This window comes from Hylobates moloch, unplaced genomic scaffold (genome assembly GCF_009828535.3).
Source record: "Hylobates moloch isolate HMO894 unplaced genomic scaffold, HMol_V3 SCAFFOLD_19, whole genome shotgun sequence".
NCBI lineage: Eukaryota > Metazoa > Chordata > Mammalia > Primates > Hylobatidae > Hylobates > Hylobates moloch.
The window spans coordinates 10,929,578-10,948,811 of record NW_026652294.1 but is presented as its reverse complement, the minus strand read 5'-3'; the positions used below and the strand labels follow the sequence as shown (position 1 = coordinate 10,948,811).

Genomic DNA, 19,234 nt, shown 5'->3' with positions numbered 1-19,234 from the left:
CTGCTGGCTTTTAAGACAGTTACCAAACTGCCCTGAGCCCCCTCCAGGGCTCCCTCAGTCCAGGGGGACCCCAAGAAGCTATCCCAGGACCCACCTGAGAAGGCTGTGGGCCGAAGTGCCATCCGCCGCATGGTACTGCCCGACCATTTGGGCTCCAAGGAGCCAGAGGAACCTGTAACTAAGGGATGGAGGGTGAGAGCCCTGCTGGCGTGTGATCCTTGCCTCCTCAGGCCCCCCTGCCCACCACTGTAGCCCCAGCAGGGATCCCTACTCCCCTCAGCGCAGGACACAGAGGCCCAGAGAAGGAGAGGCAATGTATCTGGGTCAAACAGCATGAACTGGGCTGAGCTAGAGCAAGGCTGGCCATCTGATAGGGCTGGGAAGAGGGGCTGGCAATGGGGCAGGGGCCATAGATGAGGCTGAGGACTTCCCCAATGACCCCAGCCAGCCTCATGGGCTAAGAGTTTAGAGCTCAGACAAGCCTGGGTCTGAGCCCTGACACTTACTGTCCTGCGTGACTTGTCCTCTCTGGACTTATTTTCCCATCTGTAAAATGGGATTCTAAGGCCTCTAAACCTCCCAGGCTGGGGTGAGGCCTGAGGTCCGCCATGAATGCAAAGGGCCCACTGTGCACACACAGGGACTAGCACACACAGTAGGTGCCCAATAAATGGCTGCCATGACTGTCGCCATCCACACTGTTGCTGCCTGCCTTGGTAAGAGGAGACTGAAGTGGATCCAGCCCTGGTTTTAAATGAAAACCAGAGGGAGGCTGGCTGCCTGGGAGGGCAAGGGGAGTCAGTTCCAGGGCCAACCCCTGCTGCCACCCCTATCCGAGGAGGACCCCCCTCACCCTCCCCAGCCACCCTGGCTGGTCTGGCTTTGGGGGACTGGTTTTCTCCACAGCTGGAGGGATGGACTGGCCAAACCAGGGGCGGGGGCACAGCTGGAGAGGCTGTGGAGCCAGCACTGGCAATTGCCCCCCTCAGCCCCCCAGGCCTTCCTTTTAAGGCCACGAAATGTTGTCTGGGGGGAGACAAGACCCAAATAAGGCGCAGGCCTGGCAGCTCGGAGCGGGGCTGTGGGTTGATGCAGGGAGTGAGAGGCGCCGGGAACTCAAACCAGACGGGTCCCTCTGGCCAGCCCCCAGCAGAGGCTGCCAGGCCCTGCTCTGGTTCCCATTGTGGGGCCTTCACTCATGCTGAGCCTGCATCCCCAGCATATCCTCCTCAAGGGCCTGTGACTTGCCCAGGCACAGGGGGCTAATCTCACCCAGGATGGAGGAAGGTGGGTTGCCAGCCCAGGACTGAGGCCGGCACTGGGGACTCCCTGGGGAGGGGAGACATCACTGTGAACCATGCTCATGTGAAGGACCTTGTATAGCTGGCTCAATCCTACAAGGTGATAATCAGAACAGACAACTCTTGTTTAGCATTTACCCTGGGCCTGGCACCTTCTAAGCACTTCACATATGTAGTCTTAACTGTGAGTGGGTGCTAGTATCACCTCCAATTTACCTCCCCTTTCCAGGTGTGAAAACCGAGGCACAGGGCAGCTCTGTGCTACCTCTTCTCTGTCACCCATGCTCAGATAAAGGTGGATGAGTGAATGACACTCAGCTCCACTTCCCCGCTAGGAGGAAATGAGGCAGAGAAGAGAGGCAACTTGCCATCGGTTGTCCACGGGATGGTCCCAAGCCTGGATTTGAACCCAGGTCGGCCTGATTCCAGGGCCAGATTTCTTTTTTTGGTTGGTGGAGGTGGGGGGCACCTGGAAGGGAGGCTCAGTGTTCAGAAGGAGTGCTGGTGCCTGAGAAGAATGGCCTCACCAAGCCCTCTGCATTCTTTCTGCTTCCAGGTGGAGATGTGATGTCATTTTAGTACTCTTTTCGGGAAGTTGACCAAAAGAAGCGGCCATCTCTCGCAATCTGGGGATGTTTGAGTTTCCTCTGTGATGAAGCTTCGGCTGCTCCCCCCACCTGCTTCTGCCCTCCCCTCTACTCTGCTGTTGTTTTCTTTTCTTTTTTTTTTTCTATTGCATTATCTACCTTCTAGCGTGTTATTAACTGCTACAGTTTCCCAGGCCACTGCCTGTCATCTGGCCTCCTGGCTGGAACATCAGCCCCACTAGGGCAGGGACCTTGTCTGTCTTGTGCTCGGCCTACAAAAGCGCCCAGCACCCAGTAAGACCTCATGGGCCTCATGTATAAAACTTTTTTTTTTTTTTTTTTTTTTTTGATTTTTTTTTTTTTTTTTGAGACGGAGTCTCGCTCTGTCACCCAGGCTGGAATGCAGTGGTGCAATCTCGGCTCACTGCAACCTCCGCCTCCTGGGTTCAAGCGATTCTCCTGCCTCAGCCTCCTGAGTAATTGGGACAACAGGAGCATGCCACCACACCCAGCTAATTTTTGATGTTTTTAGTAGAGGTGGGGTTTCACCATATTAGCCAGGATGGTCTCCATCTCCCGACCTCGTGATCCACCCGCCTTGGCCTCCCAAAGTGCTGGGATTACAGGCATGAGCCACCGCGCCTGGCCATGTACAAAACTTTTGTTGTTGAATACATGAATCACCAACTGAAAATAAATTTTGAGCAAGCAAACCAAATATAAGGCAGACACAACTGTCTTAAAAGTCAACACAGGCCGGGCACAGTGGCTCACGCCTGTAATCCCAGCACTTTGGGAAGCCGAGGCGGGTGGATCAGCTGAGGTCAGGAGTTCGAGACCAGCCTGGCCAACATGGCGAAACACTGTCTCTACTAAAAATACAAAAATTAGCTGGGGGTGGTGGTGCGTGCATGTAATCCCAGCTACTTGGGAGGCTGAGGCAGGAGAATCGCTTGAACCTGGGAGTGGAGGTTGCAGTGAGCTGAAATTGCACCACTGCACTACAGCCTGGGCGATAAAGTGAGACTCCTCTAAAACAAACAAAAAAAAGGCAGCATAAATGGGCCAGGAGCAGTGGCTCACACCTGTAATCCCAGCACTTTGGGAGGCTAAAGGGGGCAGATTGCTTGAGCCCAGGAGTTTCAGACCAGCCTGGGTAACATGGCAAAACTTTGTCTCTACAAAAAATTTAAAAATTAGCTGGGTGTGGTGGTGCATGCCTGTAGTCCCAGCTACTTGGGAGACTGATACGGGAGGATAGCTTGAACTTGGAAGGTCGAGGTTGCAGTGAGCTGTGATTGTGCCACTGCACTGAAACAGTGAGACCCTATCTAAAAAAATAATAAAATCAGCATAAATGTTTTAATGTCACACTAGAGTGTCCCTGAGTTATTAATTTGTAAACTTGTGGCTGGAAATTCTTTTTCAACCAGTTTGTTTTCGATGTTTCTCCAGGGGCCAGAAAGAATTAGAAAAACAAATAAAAACATGGTCTGACCAGCAGCACAGACATCAAATGTTCAAAGTAATTGCAAATTTAAATTAAAAAAAGAAAAGAGTTTAAAGAAATAACTGTTCAAAAGACCAGAAAATGTTGGCTTTGGATACAAGATTCACAAAAAGTTATCCAAAAACTCCCCCCAAATTCTGAGAAATGGACAGAAACATTTTAAGGGCTGTAGCAGGTTGTAAAACGACCCTGTAGCACACAAAATTCCAGTAAGGAAGAAGCCACAGGTTGTGGGGAGATCTGCTGTTGGACAAAAATGTCATATCCCGGCCGGGCGCGGTGGCTTACGCCTGTAATCCCAGCACTTTGGGAGGCCGAGGCGAGCAGATCACGAGGTCAGGAGATCGAGACCATCCTGGTTAATACAGTGAAACCCCGTCTCTACTAAAAATACAAAAAATTAGCCGTTCGCAGTGGCAGGCGCCTGTAGTCCCAGCTACTCGGGAGGCTGAGGCAGGAGAATGGCGTGAACCCAGGAGGCGGAGCTTGCAGTGAGCTGAGATCACGCCACTGCACTCCAGCCTGGGAGACAGAGTGAGACTCCTTCTCAAAAAAACAAAACAAAACAAAACAAATGTCATATCCCTCCCACTGGTGTTTGGTCAAAGGCCCTGAAACAGGCCCCCGTGAGCTGAGACCCTCCTCTTCTCAGCCTGGTGGTCCCTTCTGAAGGGTTCCTCCCTAGCCTCAACCTTGTCCTCCCAGGGAGGCCCTGAAGGCTGGTCCCAGGACCACAAACCCCAGCTCCACTCTGGGAGCCTGACTGTGGGCCACTTCCCACCATCTGGGAGGTCCTCACATGCCCTACACACACACACACACACACACACACACACACACGCACGCACGTTCCCACCCCATGCCCTCCCCTAATCTCTACAGCTGCTGCACCCATGTCACCTCCTCCAGGAAGCCTCCCCAAACAGGCCAGTACACCTACCAGTGTCAAAGCCCCCTCGAAGCTCATCACTCCGTCTTGACCTCCACAAGGCCAGCGCTGTCTGTAGTTTCTAGCCCTGGGCCCCATAAGCAGCTCTTCTTCCCTCTGCCCAGTGCCAGGCCTGAGCTAAGCTTTGTGCCTCTTCTCAGGACCCTCACGACACCTCATGACACAGAACACTGAGGTCCAGAGAGGAGACGCTTCCGCTCTGTCCTTGCAGTGGGACGAGGGGAGCTGGGATTCCAATCTTGCCCTAAATTGGGGATTAGGGATGTGAAAAGTTGGGGATTAGGGGTGTGAAAAGCTAGAGGTGTCCCTGGGATCCACCTTCATGACTTTCTCTCCCTGGAGAGGAGCCAAAGGAAGGGCTTCCTCGTTCACAACTGACCCCCCAGATCTGCTCTGCTCGGTTTAGTAACCACAGGCCATAGGGAGGCAGCCTTCCCAGCCCCAGTCCTAGTCTCCTGCAAGGAATTTACTTTGCAAATGTAAATATTTGCTTCCAGTGGCCAGAGCCAGGGGTTAGGGTCAGAGCTGGGGCTGGGAGCTCCAAGAACCCTCCAGCCCAATCAGGAGCCTCCGGGAAGGCTTAGTCTATGTCTGGCCTGGCCTCCTCTTCAGGATAGGCAAAGTTCCTATTCAATTCCTGTGCACTCACTTTATACGTGGCCCGTGCCAGGCACTGGGGATGTGGGAGTAATGGTGGCAGGATGGGGGTCAACCTAGCCAGGTGGGAGCACCCAGGGGGTTGCAGGCAGAGCAGCGACTTGCCGGCCACTGCCAAGGCCGTGTATGGGAGACAAAGCTGGTGTGGGCAGGGGTTCCAAACAGAGGGAGGGTGAGGTTCAGGGGATGCAGGCAGGGGCTGAGAGTGTGGAGGAGGCAGCCATTGTTGGCTGGGCGTGCAGGATGGGCTGGCAGGAGGTGGGGGTTGCTGGGACTCCCAGGAGTGGGGGTAGCTGGGTGGTGGATGTAGGTGGATTTGCAATGTTTAGCCCTTGGATTCTGAATCTGCAAAGTAAAGCTCAGACTTAGCACCATACCTGGAGCCTGGTTAGGATGAAAGAGATGTGTGTGGAGAGTGCCCAGCCCTGGATGGTAGAAGAGACCAAGGAGCCCAGGAAGGGCCTGGGCTAGAACCTCAGTCTGTTTTTAGGCTATTTTAAAATTTTATTTTTAGAGACAGGATCTTGCTCTGTCACCTAAGCTGGAGTGCAGTGGCAGGATCACAGCTCACTGCAGACTTGAACTCCTGGGCTCAAGCAATCCTCCTGCCTCAGCCTCCCGAGTAGCCAGGACTACAGGTGTGCACCACCATGCCCAGCTAATTTTTTAACTTTTTTTTTGAGATAGGGTCTGCTATGTTGCCCAGGCTAGTCTTGAACTTCTGGCCTCAAGCAATCCTCCTGCCTTGGCCTCCCAAAGTGCTCGGATTACAGGTGTGAGCCACTGTGTGGCCCGTTCTTAGGCTATTTTGCAGTCGACCTCGGGCAAGTGTCCTCTCTCTGGTTCCTCTTCTTGGAAGACAAGGGCTGTGAGGAACCATGGATGGGGAAGGAATACGTATGCTGGGGACAATGGGACCTATGAGCGAGAAGCAGAGGGAGCCCAGCTCCAGGGGGCCCATGGGGAGGGGAGGGGAGGGAGCCCCTGCCTCTCTATCTTTCTATCTAGGAGGAGCTGGAGCTGAGACTGGCTTCCGCCAGCCTCACAGCATCCCAGCTGTCCGAACACGCTCCCGGGGACATCCTCAGCCAGCACTGCTGCAGGGGAAAGACCCCTGACTGCAGTCAGACTGACCGGGTTTGAGCCCTGCTCCTCAGCTCACAGGCTGCTCCCCTGGACAAGGCATTCCCCTCTCTGAGCCTCAGTTTCTGCATCTGGGCCTTCTGTACCATTACTTGATGGCTCCTGCAGGGGGTATGCCTTGTAGCGCCCAGCATGGAGGACGGTGGCAGCTTTCCTTCCCCTTGTCCTGATTATTGCAGGAGGATGCCACAGAACTCAGGTCGGCACCCTGGGGAGAAACCTGGCGACAATACTTGCTTGCTGTGTGACCTTATGTGAGACCCACACCCTCTCTGAGCTTCACTTTCACCATCTGGACAGTGGGGCTGATCTGTCTGCAGGAAGTCTCAAGAGGCAGAGTGACAAGGGGTTTACTGCAGCAGCCCCACTGTCAGCAGAGCCCACTGGCCCAGGCACTCAGGGGGTCTGGCCCAGGCATTCAGGGGGTCAGGCCCAGGCCCAGAAAAGGTGACTGTGGGGCTCGTCCCGCCCTCCTGACATGGCCCTGGCATTGTGCCCACCCCTCCCTGGCCCACTTGGTGCATTCTGGCCTTGGTTCTTCCTCACCCATTGTTTCTGATAAGCCCTATTGTTTCTGATGAGAGGCGGCCAGGTGACCCCTTGGCCAGCCCCACCTCCTGAGGCCTGGGGGCACAGAAGCTTGCTCAGACAGGTCCCAATCCTGGCTCTCACCTGCTGAGTGACCTCGGGCCAGTCCCATTACCTCTCTGAGCCTCAGTTTCTCCATCTGTAAAATGGAGCCCATTCTAGCCCCTTCTCCACAGGTTGCCATGGACATCAAATGAGACAATCCTCATTTGTCACAAAGTGAACATCCCCATTCTGCAGAAAACCAGGGCCCAGCGCCGTGAAGTCCTTTACTAGAGCCCACCAGCCTCACAGAGACTCAAGGTCCGTTTCTTGAGCAGCTGACTGTGAAGTGGGGTCTCAGAGGCGGGAGGCAGGGCTGTGTCTGCCAGGTCGCCATGGAATCCCCAGCGTGGGGTAGGTCGTGGGGGAGCAGGATGGGAGAGGAAGACATTTGTGGAGCATCTACCATGAGCCAAGCATGAGTGCTACTTCTTCATGCTGGGTGACTTCCAGATAAAGCCAAGGTTCAGAGAGGAGAAGTGACTTGCCCCAAGTCACACAGCAGAGTGCAGCTGATTTAGGGCTGGATTCCAGAATGGCAGGTGTTCCCTCTCCTCCTTTGGCCCACCCCAGGCTGCCCTGGGCCCTGTTGGCCTTGGTGATGCAGCTCTAGGGCTCGAGGGTCAAGAGACAGCACTGGGCAAGTGACAAAAGTGTGCACCAGCAGGAGAAGCAGCTTGGGAGCCCAGCCTGAACCCAACTGTGGGAGGAAGGAAAGAGACCAGGGTCCCCTGGCAATGTCCCTATGCCTCTCTGCTCCCCATTCCTAGGACCCCCGCAGAGTTTTCTGGAATAGTGGATGCATCCACTCACTCACCTCCCTTTCCTCCACAGGCTCCAACACTTCATCCTAGCAATACCCAGGGAGGCAGACTCTTATCCTGCCCATTTCCCAGGTGAGGACACTGAGGCTGAATGTGGAGGAGCCCGGGCTGCTGCAGGCACACACAGCAGCTTGGTGCCTTTTAGTGACGGTGCCTTTCCCTCCGAGTGGGCAGGAGAAGAATGCTGCCTGGAGTGCGGCACCCCCAAGCCCAGGGCCCTTGCACAATGACTTGCACAAGCATGGGAAGTCCCCGGCCCAAGGCCATGCAGCTGGTGTGCAGCAGAGCTGGCCCGGCCCAGGAAGCCTCAGATATCCCATACCCACGCTGGGACCTGAAGGCCCCACAGAGGGAACTGGCCTGGCTCCATTGCCTGGCTCATGCCCCTGCTTTAGCATCAGCAGAGCCCCCAGCCCTTGGTCTGGCTCCTGGACTCACGGCCTCTAGCAGCTAGATTCAAGGGCATGGGTGCTGTCCCCACCTGTCCTCTCCCTCACCTGCTCCTTGAAGGCCCCAGAGACCAGGAAGGTCTGCCCTTGGGAGGGGAGCCAGGGACAGAATGGCCTTTGTCTGGGGAGGCCCTGCCTGGGCCCAGGCGGCCCCCATGCCCTGGGGATTTGGCCCTCCCCTCCACAGCTCCTCTGTGGTCTCCTTGGCAGCCGCCCCTCCTGGCTGGCTCTCCTGTCCCTCGGCCTCACCTGCCTTCCCCTCTCCCTCCCACCAGCGACAAGAGGGTGCTGTTCCTGGCTCCCCTTCAAACGTCTGTCCACCCGCTCCAGCCTCCCACACCGGCCCTTGTGGCTGCCTCTCTGCAGGGGTGTTTGGCATGGGGCGTCTCGGCTCTCCCTCTAGCCACCCGGTTTCTCCCCGGCCTCACTGGGTACTCCTCTACCCCATGTCAGAACCTGCCAGACCCCTCCCCACTGCGTGGTGAGTTCTGAACCCCATCCCCATGGCTGTGTGCCTCTGGGCACTCCACTCCACCTCACTGGGCCTCATTCACCCTATCTGTGAACTGGGCTGTTGAGGGTCCCCGGGAGGTGTAGTGTGCAAATCTCCCAAGAAACACCTGTGAGCCGTGGCTTCTGGAAGCACCATGTTCCTTTGAGTCAGAGGCTACATTTTCACACATTTGTGTTTCTGGAATTGGGGTATGTCCTGAGACTGATGTTCACGTTCATGTGCTGCTTTGGGGGCCCTGAATTCTTCTGTCCCTTGAGCTGTCTCTGAGCCTGGTTCTCAGGATGGTTCTGGGCCAGCCCATCCTCTTTAGCGCCATGCTTGGAAACACAGCTCTTGGTGTCCAAAACTCTGCTGCTCATGGGTTCAGCCAGGCAGTGAGGATGGGAGGGGCCTGGGCTGCTCAGCAGAGGGGCAGGTGCCTGGAGGAGAGGAGAGGGTTCTGCAGGGGAGAGTGTGGCCAGGCTCCTGGGAGGCCCAGGCTGCCTCCTCTGTGCCCCTGCAGGGTGCTCAGCCCTGAGCCACCCAGAGGTACACACAGTGAAGCCAGGTGGGGTGAGAGAAGTCCCTGAGCCTGGGGACATGCTCCGCACACAAGGGCCCAGCCGAGCCCTCCCATCCCTGGAGCCCAGGGATGGGGGGCGGGGAGTACAGCCTGGCAGACAGACAGAGGTGTGTGCCCCTCCCCTTCCTGAGCCTCGGTTTCCTCATCTGCAGGATAGGTAAAAGCATTCTTACCTCTCTGACCCATGAACTGACTAAAATGGTTCTTTGCTTCCCTGTAATGTCTGTTATCATGTCATACAGAAATGTCTGGATGGGTTTTCCCCAAGTGTGGAGGAAAGACTTAGGATGGCATGACTTAAAATGTGAGCTATGCAGCATGTATAATATTCTTCTGGGGGTCCTGAGAGTCTCCCAAGAGGCAAGCGGTCACCGTGGGGGGCAGGGGGGACAACAAGCACTGACGGTGTCTGAGCCAGGCTCTGTGCAGCTGGCCCCAGCAGGCACGGTACTGTGCGTGACTGTCTAACAGTTCACGGCTCCATGCACCTGCAGGGAGGCACCTGGCCTGCTGTCGCGGGGCCCCGGGAGCCAGCCAGGCAGTCCTACCTTCCTCGCAGCTCGCTCCCGAGTGCCCAGGGCAGCACCTCCACTCACGGGCGGTCACTATCTTGTACATCACCTTGTATGTGGGTCTCACCACAGTTCTGTAGCTGAAAGAGTCCCCAGGTGGCCCAGCTGAGACAGGGTCCTCCATGACCTCTCCCACTGCCCTGGACACCCATGGGGACAAACCCAGAGCTTCCAGGATCCTCTGCTGCCTCCAGGTCCCTTTGGAGGCTCTCTCCTCCTGTATTTTGGGATTCAGCCCTTCTGTCCCGCCCCCCGACCTTGCCACAGGGATTGGAGATTGGATACCAGCTGGACAGGAAGACCCTGCAGACTGGGCTGGCCTGAGCCCAGCAGTGAATACTCACTGAGTAAAGGAATGCAGGCAAATGGTGTATCCCTCCCTCAGGAAGCCCTCCAGGTGCTTCAACAGCACAGCGGATAGGCTGAGAATGGTGTCAGCTGATGCTGCCTTTGCTCCGCCCACCCAGGGGTCCAGTCTTCCCCCACACTCCCCATGCAGTCTCACAACCAGGCCTTTGCCCAAACTGTGCCTCCACCTGGAATGCCATCAGCTCCTTCTCCACCTCATTTACCTGCTCCCCGGACAGCTCATGGGCCAGGGGCAGTTCTGCAGCACTCGCTGAAGGTAGGTGCCATTCTGCACATGGCATGAGATGGTGCGGGTCACCACATAGGAGCACCAGTTCCTGAAACAGACCCAAAGAGAGGAAACTCAGGTACCATGCGGGGTCCCCTGCCGGGGACTCCGGGAGGATGAGTGAGGACGTCCGTGTTCTCTTCAAGAGCCCTGAATCCCCAGGCAGCGAGAACCCCTGAGCTTGCAAAGTCATTTGGGCCCAAATGGCTGGTGGGAGTCTCCGTGGCTGAGGGGTGAATGCCACGGCCCGGGGGGTGGGGCTGTGCAGAAAGCTCTCGGTAGGTGTTGAGGAATGAACAGCAGGGGAAAGACGGAAGCGGGCCATCTTCCCCTGAGCTCTCCCTCCCCAACTTCTCTCCTCTCCAACTTTGACCCATCCAGGCCATCATCAGTGCCTGGCTCTTGCCTGGACAACTGCAGTGAGTGGCCTCTCCATCTGCCCCTCGGTCCCTCCCTAGAGGGAGTGTCACAGAATGGAAACCTGCCTATATCCTTGCCTTGCCTACCCAACTCCCCAACCCTCAGGATCTCCTGTACCCACACCTGCCCCAGGCCTTTGCTGGTGCTGGGCCCTCTGCCTGGAGTGCCCTTCCTCCGCTTCTCCCCATGGCGCCTCCTACCTTCAAAGCCCGGATGTGACGTGGCCTATTCCCTCCATCCTTTCCCATCTCCACCCTGACCCGAGCAGTTCTGATGGTGCCCTGCCCTGGCTCCCGCAGCATCTGCACACCTGTCACACTGAATTAAGCTGTCAATTTGTGCCTGTCCCCTCCGCCAGCATGCAAGAGGAGAGGCCTTGTCTCACTCACACCCATGTCCCCTCTGTGGGATGGCTGGGATGTGTAATAAATGCCCCAAGCCCAGAGGACTGACTTCTCCAAACACCAACTAATAATCAGAGTGCACTGCACATATTGAGCACTTATTGTATGCTAAGGGTATTTACACTATCCTCTAATGGTGAGTGAGGAAGGTACCCCCACCCTGTTTTTACAGAGGGGAAACTGAGGCTTGGGGAGGTGAAGACAACTGCTCATGTCAGCTGGTGCATGGAGGAGCCAGATTTGAACACAGCAATGTGGATGGCCTAGCCCAGCCTCTGACTCCATCCCAGAGCCTCAGCTCCCGTCTTCTCCTCGTCTCCTTGAGCCACGGTCTGTGGCTCTGTGAACGCCCCGGCCTGGGAACCTGCTGACCCCAGGCTTGAGGGCAGGAAGAAAGTCTGGGAGGGGTGGGGGACCCAGGCTGAGAAGCGTCACCTGAAACCATCCCTCCTTCCCCAGCCCCTGCAAAAAGCACAGGGCCTGTGACCCTGTGCAGGGCTGAGGGCTGCTGAGCACCTGGAATGTCCCGGCCGTCACAGAGACTCCCATGCCGACCACAGTGCGGCCCCCACTCGCTGCAGCCCTGCCCCCACCCCAGACCACCAGAAGGAGAAACTCCTGGACCAGGACGAGGCAACTAACTCAATTTAGGGCCCTGTGGAATTCCCTTCATCTTTCTGTGCCACACCAGAATCAGTGCTGGAAGAGGAAACAACCTAGGTACAGTCCTGGAGGTGGGAAGGCTGGGAGAAGGGATGGTTCAGTTTGGCCCATGAAGCAGGAGAAGCTCAACTGAGCCCTCGGCCAGCCATCTTATGCAGAGGTGACAGGTGCCTGCCACAGCACCATCAGAAATGGCACAAGACTGGGAACAGCCTAAACAGCTATGGAGCCACCAGACACAGGAAACCAGATGCTGTGACAAAGCCCGAGGTCTCCGCGTGCTGACCTGAGACCCAGCTATCATACCTAGTTACAGGGAGAAAAAAAGCAGACAAAGACTAATGGATATACAGTGATTGCATTTCTATTACATTAAGAGAGAGACAGAACGTCAACTATTTACATGTGCGTGCACATGTACAGATATGTGCATATAAAGTAAGAAAAAAATGACACTCTTTTCTCAAACTGCCACCTCTGGGAGCAAGGAGGGCTTTCCATCTGCTCCGTCTACTACACGAACAGTAGCTATGTTTATCATGCTTGCTGCACACCAGGAGCTGTGCCCAGAGCCTTCCACGTGTTCGCTCAGTTAAATTCTCACACTCTATTAAAAAGCCACTTCAGTCCGGGCACGGTAGCTCACGCCTGTAATCCCACCACTCTGGCAGGCCGAGATGGGTGGATCACCTGAGCTCAGGAGTTCGAGACCAGCCTGGGCAACATGGTGAAACCCTGTCTCTACTAAAAATACAAAAAATTAGCTGAGTGTGATGGTGGGAGCCTGTAATCCCAGCTACTCAGGAGGCTGAAGCAGGAGAATTGCTTGAATCTGGGAGGCAGAGGTGGCAGTGAGCTGAGATCGCACCATTGCATTCCAGCCTGGGCAACAGAGTGAGACTCCATATAAAAAAAAAAAAAAAAAGGCCACTTTACAGATGGGAAGACTGAGATTCTGGGGTCCAGGACGTGCCCCAGGCACCCATGATAGGTGGCACAGTCAGGGTTGGAACTCAAGTCCCTCTGGCTCCAGAGCTTGCACTTTCAATCCTAGGCTAGAAGTGTTTCTCCTAATGAGTAGGTGAAGATTTCAGCTCTTTTGGAGGCTGAGGCAAGGAGGATCACTTGAGGCCAAGAGTTCAAGACCAGCCGGGGCAACATGGTGAGAACCCCATCTCTATAAAAAAATTTTTTTTAATTAAAAAAAAAAGGTCAGGTGCAGTGGCTTACGCCTGTAATCCCAGCACTTTGGCAGGCCAAGGTAGGTGGATCACTTGAAGATCAGGAGTTCCAGACCAGCCTGGGCAACATGGCAAAACCTCATCTCTACTAAAAATAAAAAAATTAGCTGGGCGTGGTGGTGTGCGCCTGTAATCCCAGCTACTTAGGAGGCTGAAGCAGGAGAATCGTTCGAACCTGAGAGGCAGAGGTTGCAGTGAGCCCAGATCGTGCCACTGCACTCCAGCCTGGGCGGCAGAGCGAAACTCTGTCTCAAAACAAAAAAAAACCCAGAGGTGTGGTTTTGAACCTGTTAGGGTTGAATATGGAGAGTAGGGGCATAAGCCCCTTTAGAAAATTGCTGTGAATCGTGGCTCATCTCCAGAAATATTCATAAAACTTGGTGTACAGGTTAAGGGGGTTCAGAGGCTCCTTGAAGCCTATGTGACACTCATCAGGCTGGCCCAGGGGCTTCGTGAGTGAAGGAGGGAGGGAGGAAGAGGACAATCTGGGCAGAGGACAGTCGGAAGCTCTCGAGACAGGAAAGGGCCCCTGGACACAGAATGATACACTATGCCAATGAGCAGATGCAAACACACAGTGCCTGCACACGCAAATGCACGCACACACATGCACACACAGGCACACAGGGCAAATATGCATGGCAGTGAGCACATGCACACAGACACACACAGGCATATGTACACACAATGCATGGACACACGTGCTCATGCACATGCACACAGATCCACACAAACACATAGACACACACACACATGCACACACAGGCACACAGGGCAAATATGCATTGCAGTGAGCATGTGCACACAGACACACAAAGGCATATGTACACACAATGCATGGACACACGGGCCTCCATGTGCACACACAGATCCACATAAACACACCGCTACATACATGCACACAAATGCACACAGACAGGCTAAGGCAAATCCAGCAGGACACTTAATCACAGAAATGACCGTCCTCCCTGCATACAAGTCCATACCTGCAGAAACAGGGCTCTGTGCCCTCACACATTCACATACACACACTCATTGGCTCTGTCACATGGACATAGACAGACCAAAGCAGGCCCAGAGGGGCACACAGTCACAGTCAAACCTTCTCCCCGCAAATGCGTCCACACTTGCACACACACTGACACACCTGCACACGCACACACACACGCATGCCCTCTCGCATGGACGCAGATAGGCTGAAGTTGTGATCTCTGGACATGTCCACACAGGGCCCCACAGTGCTCTCATTCATGTACACCTATGCACACGCAGGCACATGTGTACACACACACACACTTCTCACATGTACACAAACAGGTGAAGGCAGGCCCAGCAGGGCACTGTTGACCATCTTCTCACATATATCTATATAGGCACGCACAGAGCCATCTGCCCTCACACACACACATGTGGACAACAGCCCTCACATGCCCAGCCCCCAGACTAGGCCGGGAGAGGTGGGCCTGTGATGGTCCACAATGGCCAGAGCTGTCCTTCTTTTTATCAGGGGGAAGCTAGAGAAAAAAAAAAAGTGTTTTTCCTTCTTCTTCCTTAATTAAAATCTCCACTATTGGTGCGTGCCTGTAGTCACAGCTACTTGGGAGGTTGAGGTGAGAGGATCGCTTCAGCTCAGGAGTTTGAGGCTACAATGAGCTATAATCATGCCACTGCACTACAGCCTGGGCAATAGTGACACCTTGTCTCTCAAAAAAAATTCTTGGCCGGGCGCAGTGGCTCATGCCTGTAATCCCAACACTTTGGGAGGCTGAGGTGGGCGGATCACCTGAGGTCGGGAGTTCGAGACCAGCCTGACCAACATGGAGAAACCCTGTCTCTACTAAAAATACAAAATTAGCCGGGCATGGTGGCGCATGCCTGTAATACCAGGCAGGAGAATCGCTTGGACCCAGGAGGCAGAGGTTGCGGTGAGCCAAGATCATGCCATTGCACTCCCGCCTGGGCAACAGGAGCAAAACTCCGTCTCAAAAAAAAAAATTTGCCACGTGGGTCCCTGCCTGGTTGCCACAATCTGGACTGTGCTTGAATCCTCTCCTTAGGAGACATGGAGCTGGTGGCCGGCTAGCCAGACCTTTTGCACAGGAGAGGACACTCATGCCAGGTGGAGTTCAAGTTTAGTCCCTTGCCCCCTCCACCTGGGGATCACTAATAATTACCCCATCCCCCACCTTGAGGACCCCAGCCCCAGGACTCCTAGCATCAGCCCGAGCTCCTCCACAGGGTCCCAGCCTGGCCCTGCCACCCTCCTGCACCTCTATCCACCTTCCAGGGATAGCAGGAGGCTCTTTCTAAAGTGCAGACCTAATGTTGCCACCACCCACTATGGAGTCTGCAGCCCACCATGACTCCCTATAGCCCTGCAAGCGCTGCCCTTCACTTTTTATTCTGCTCGCCTCTCCTGCACACTCATGCAGCCCCTTCTCCCACCTCTGATCTTAGCATATGAAGATCCCTCTGCCTGGAAAGCCCCTCCCTCTTGCTCCAGCCAACTCTTATTCATCCTTTGGGTCTCAGCCCTCAGGCCCAGACAGGGGTTGGGCATCACCCATTAGCCACTCACAGTAGCCCTGGGCTTTACTCACTCACACAGGTGCTGGAGGAGGGCATGAGCTAGGACCAAGTTTGTGTAGGGCTCAGCCTGAGGACGCTCAGCGAGGTTTGTTGAATGACTGAATGATGGAGAACGGGCAGCAGCTCCGGGCAGAGGAGCTGGGACCCGAGGTTTCCACACATGAAGGGACCCATCCCCATGTGCTCCATCCCTGCAGCCCCTGGGGGCTTCCTTCCCTGGGGTGTGGTCATTGATAAGCTGCCCAAGAGCTGGATGAGGCTGGGCAGTGGGGCAGGTGAGGGCAGGGGCTGGGAAGAGGCGGCATTTCCCTCCTGGACCCAACACTTCTGCCCACTCAGCACCTTCAGGCCCCCAGAGGCCTCCAGGAGGGGAGAAACAGGCCAGACCAGCTCAGCCTGGCACCGGCCACCCCCACAAGGGCCCCCCACCTACACCCACACTCCACCCCCTGCCACGAGGGGCCCAGGGGGACTTTGTCTCTGTAGGGCCCAGGGCTGCGATCCGGAACAGTGATAGGGGCTAATTGCAGGAGGCAGCCAAGCGGGCCCGGGGCCAAGAGCTGTGATGAAAAGGAGAAGAAAGAAAGGACCGGGTGGGCGGGGGTGGTATGATGAGAGCCAGAGCCCCACAGTGGGGGCGAAGTTCCAGCCCTGGCTCTGCTGCTTCCTACACTGGTGACCTTGGACAAGGCCCTGACCCTCTCTGGACCTCATTTTGTCCGTCTGCAAATAGGGACAGCAGAATTTCCTCCAGCGGGGGAAGCTTCACTCAAAGCTCTTAGCACAGCGCTAACAGCTATTGTTCATTCCTGTTCCTGGACTGAGGGGCTCAGGCCCAGACACGGGCCCCACACCCAGCAGCTGTGGTCCAGGGGCTTCCCTGGGGATTGGGGACACCAGCACAGTACCTTCTTCACAAGGTCTTCCCCTTGGAATAGGGATTATCAGGTTCTGCATTTTACAGAGGGGGAAACTGAGGCTCCAAGAGAAAGCACCTACCCAGGTCACCCCTGTGGGCATCAGCTGGGATTGGAGCCCCCTAGAGAGAGGCTGGGGCAGATCCCCTCCATTTGAGAGCCCTCCATTCTCCCTGATCCTAGGATTTGCCGGAAGGAAGCCGGTGCTGTAGGGGCGAGAGATCTGGGCTGGTGAAGGCTTGAACCCTCAGCTGAAACGCTGAGATGAGTGGTTAAAGGAAGCGGACTCCAGGCTTAGAAGGACCTCAGCAGGGCAGGAAGCAGCCCCAGGGGCAGGGACAAGCCAAGGCAGCTCTGCATAGCCCTTGGGCACCCTGGTTCCGGGGGTCTCCATGTGTCACCACATTCCTGAGGCTGGGGGCGGCCCCCTGGATGCCTTCCCAGGCCACCCCTCCCCAGGACAAAGCCTCTTTTCTGCGTCTGGTCCCTTGGCTGCCAAGGGGTGCCTGGGGTGCTGGGGTGTGGGTGGCAGGAAGGTTGACAGGACATGACATCCCCATGCTGTCTCCAGCAACGTGGGGATGGGGCCACAAGTGGAGGTCCTGGTAGCCCACAGACTCCTCAAGCTCCAGGTCCCTACCCCCATGTGACATGATTGATAGCAGGAACCACTGCAGGTGAGGCCCCGTGCTGGTCCTTCCCACGAGGAAAGAAGGAAACTGAGAGCAAAACTGAGACCCATGGCCAGGAAGTGACCCACTTGAGGTCACACATCAAGCCTGTAACAGCAAGGAATTCTGTCTCCATTCTGTCCAAGGCCGGAGCCCCTAACTCCTAATCATGACTACAAACCTTTCCTGGTACCCCCAAGCTGACAACCTCTTTCTCTCTTCCAGGAAGGCTGCTGGGGAGAAAAAGCCACTGGATTTGGAAATTGACTGGTCTGGATTCAGGTGCCACTTTTCCTCTGTAGGCCTCAGCCTCCTTATCTGTACAATGGGTGCAATAGTGTTGCCCACAGGGCTTTTGGGATGCTCAGGCTACTGTGATAGGCTTCTGTCGACACATGGAGTGACAGTCCCCAGTGACCACCAGATACCTGGTTATAGCCACCATCCTGCTCCCACCCAGGAGACCCTGGGAGGTGAGGAGCCCAGGCTGGGAAGCCCTGCCTTGAACTGGCTGCAGGGCAGTCTGGGCCTTAAGCTGTCGCCACCATCATCCTGAGCCTAGCAGTGGGATTTCTGAGTTCACAGTCTCTGTCCTCTTAGCATCTGGGATCCTGGTGGCTCACATCCATGCTCTGGGCAGGTCAAGTTCCCTCTCTGAGCCTCATCTTCCTCCTCTATGAAACAGAATCATAAAAAGCATACCTCCAAGCAGCTGGGAAGATTCTGGAGCTGATGAATGCAGGTAATGGGGCCGACTCAGGCTAACTGTTGTCTGCACACAATATAGGTGGTGGCTGTAACATCTGCCACACGTCCACCCCTGTCTCAGACAACTGCTCTTCTGGCCTCAGATGCTTCAACCACCTCCATCCTCCAGCCCTGCCCATGTCAACCACTCTTGCTAGCCCAGCAGGGGCATGCTGGCCCCTGACCACTGGGAAAGGAGAATTTCTGAAAAGAATTAAAGAATTGAGGCCGTAGGGGGTGGGGGCCGCGCAGGCCTTTGAATGGGATGAAAAGGCCTGGAGAGGCCTGGCTACTCCACATTGTCTGCCTTGGACAACGGCGGCTGGCCTTTAAGAGGGGACCCTGGCTGGGGCTGCAGCCAGGACAGAGGCCAGGGCAGGTTCAAACACTGTCATCAAGGACAGAAAGGCAGATTTGCAACCCAGCTCTTCAGTGAATAGCCCATGAGTCTAAAAGATGATGCCAATTCCCTAGGGTCTCAGTTTGCTTAACCGTTGAATGGGAACAGCTTTCCCTACCTCATTCGGTCCTTGAAGGATTGATGAGGACACTATATATAATAATGGGCCCCACCATGTCAGGTTCTGGGAGCTCCTCCCTAAAGGCCAGCAGGGAGGAGATTCCTGGCCGCTAGGAGAGCAGAAGGAAGACCGTGCTCCCTCTTTTCTCTGTCCAAAATGCCAGGTCCCTGGGGAATCTCCGACACTGACCCATGGGCTGTGAGACTCCACCCTGGTCCCTCCTTCGAGGGAGATAAATAGCCTGGGTACAAAACAAACAAACAAACAAAAAACAAAACAAAACAAAAAACAGGAACAGGGAAAAGGGGAGAGACAGTCCACGAAGGGTCGGCTAGGGGGTGTCATAGGCCTTTCCCAAGTGCAGAGGGAGGGGCCCTAGGGACAGGCGGACAGAAGGGCTAGGGCTTTGCCCTCGTTGCGCCCCTTCCCCCTCCTCTCGGGCTCCTGGGTTGAAAGGGAGGGAGTAGGGGAGGCAGCCAGCTCCGACACATGGAGTAGGGGACCCCGCACTCGCGGGAGCCTCAGCCGGACCGCGGGATGGCCGTGTCCCTGCCCTCACCCGGGCTGGGGACTGGATCGCCCTCCCGATCCCGGCCCTTCCTGGAGGTGGTGGCGTGTGCGCGCCGGGACCCCGGGCCAGCGGGGTGCAAAGGCGGGGGGAGCTCTTACCTGCGTCCAGAGAACGGAGCTGCCCCGATGCTCCACGCAGCGCCGCCTCCCGGGAGC

The 19,234-nt window shown here is 55.8% G+C and overlaps 1 protein-coding gene across 1 annotated transcript in view; it reads right to left on the bottom strand.

Annotated features, from left to right (window-relative positions):
• The window catches only part of EMID1 (EMI domain containing 1), a gene marked incomplete at its 5' end in the record, with an annotated part of 54,690 nt that extends 35,460 nt beyond the window's left edge, over window positions 1-19,230 (bottom strand). The window contains 4 exons of the mRNA XM_058431888.1: window positions 95-178; window positions 9,675-9,778; window positions 10,271-10,384; window positions 19,178-19,230. Of these exons, the coding sequence (XP_058287871.1) occupies window positions 95-178; window positions 9,675-9,778; window positions 10,271-10,384; window positions 19,178-19,230 (355 nt within the window). The remainder of the gene's footprint in view (window positions 1-94; window positions 179-9,674; window positions 9,779-10,270; window positions 10,385-19,177) is intronic.
• Window positions 19,231-19,234: the final 4 nt, after the last annotated feature.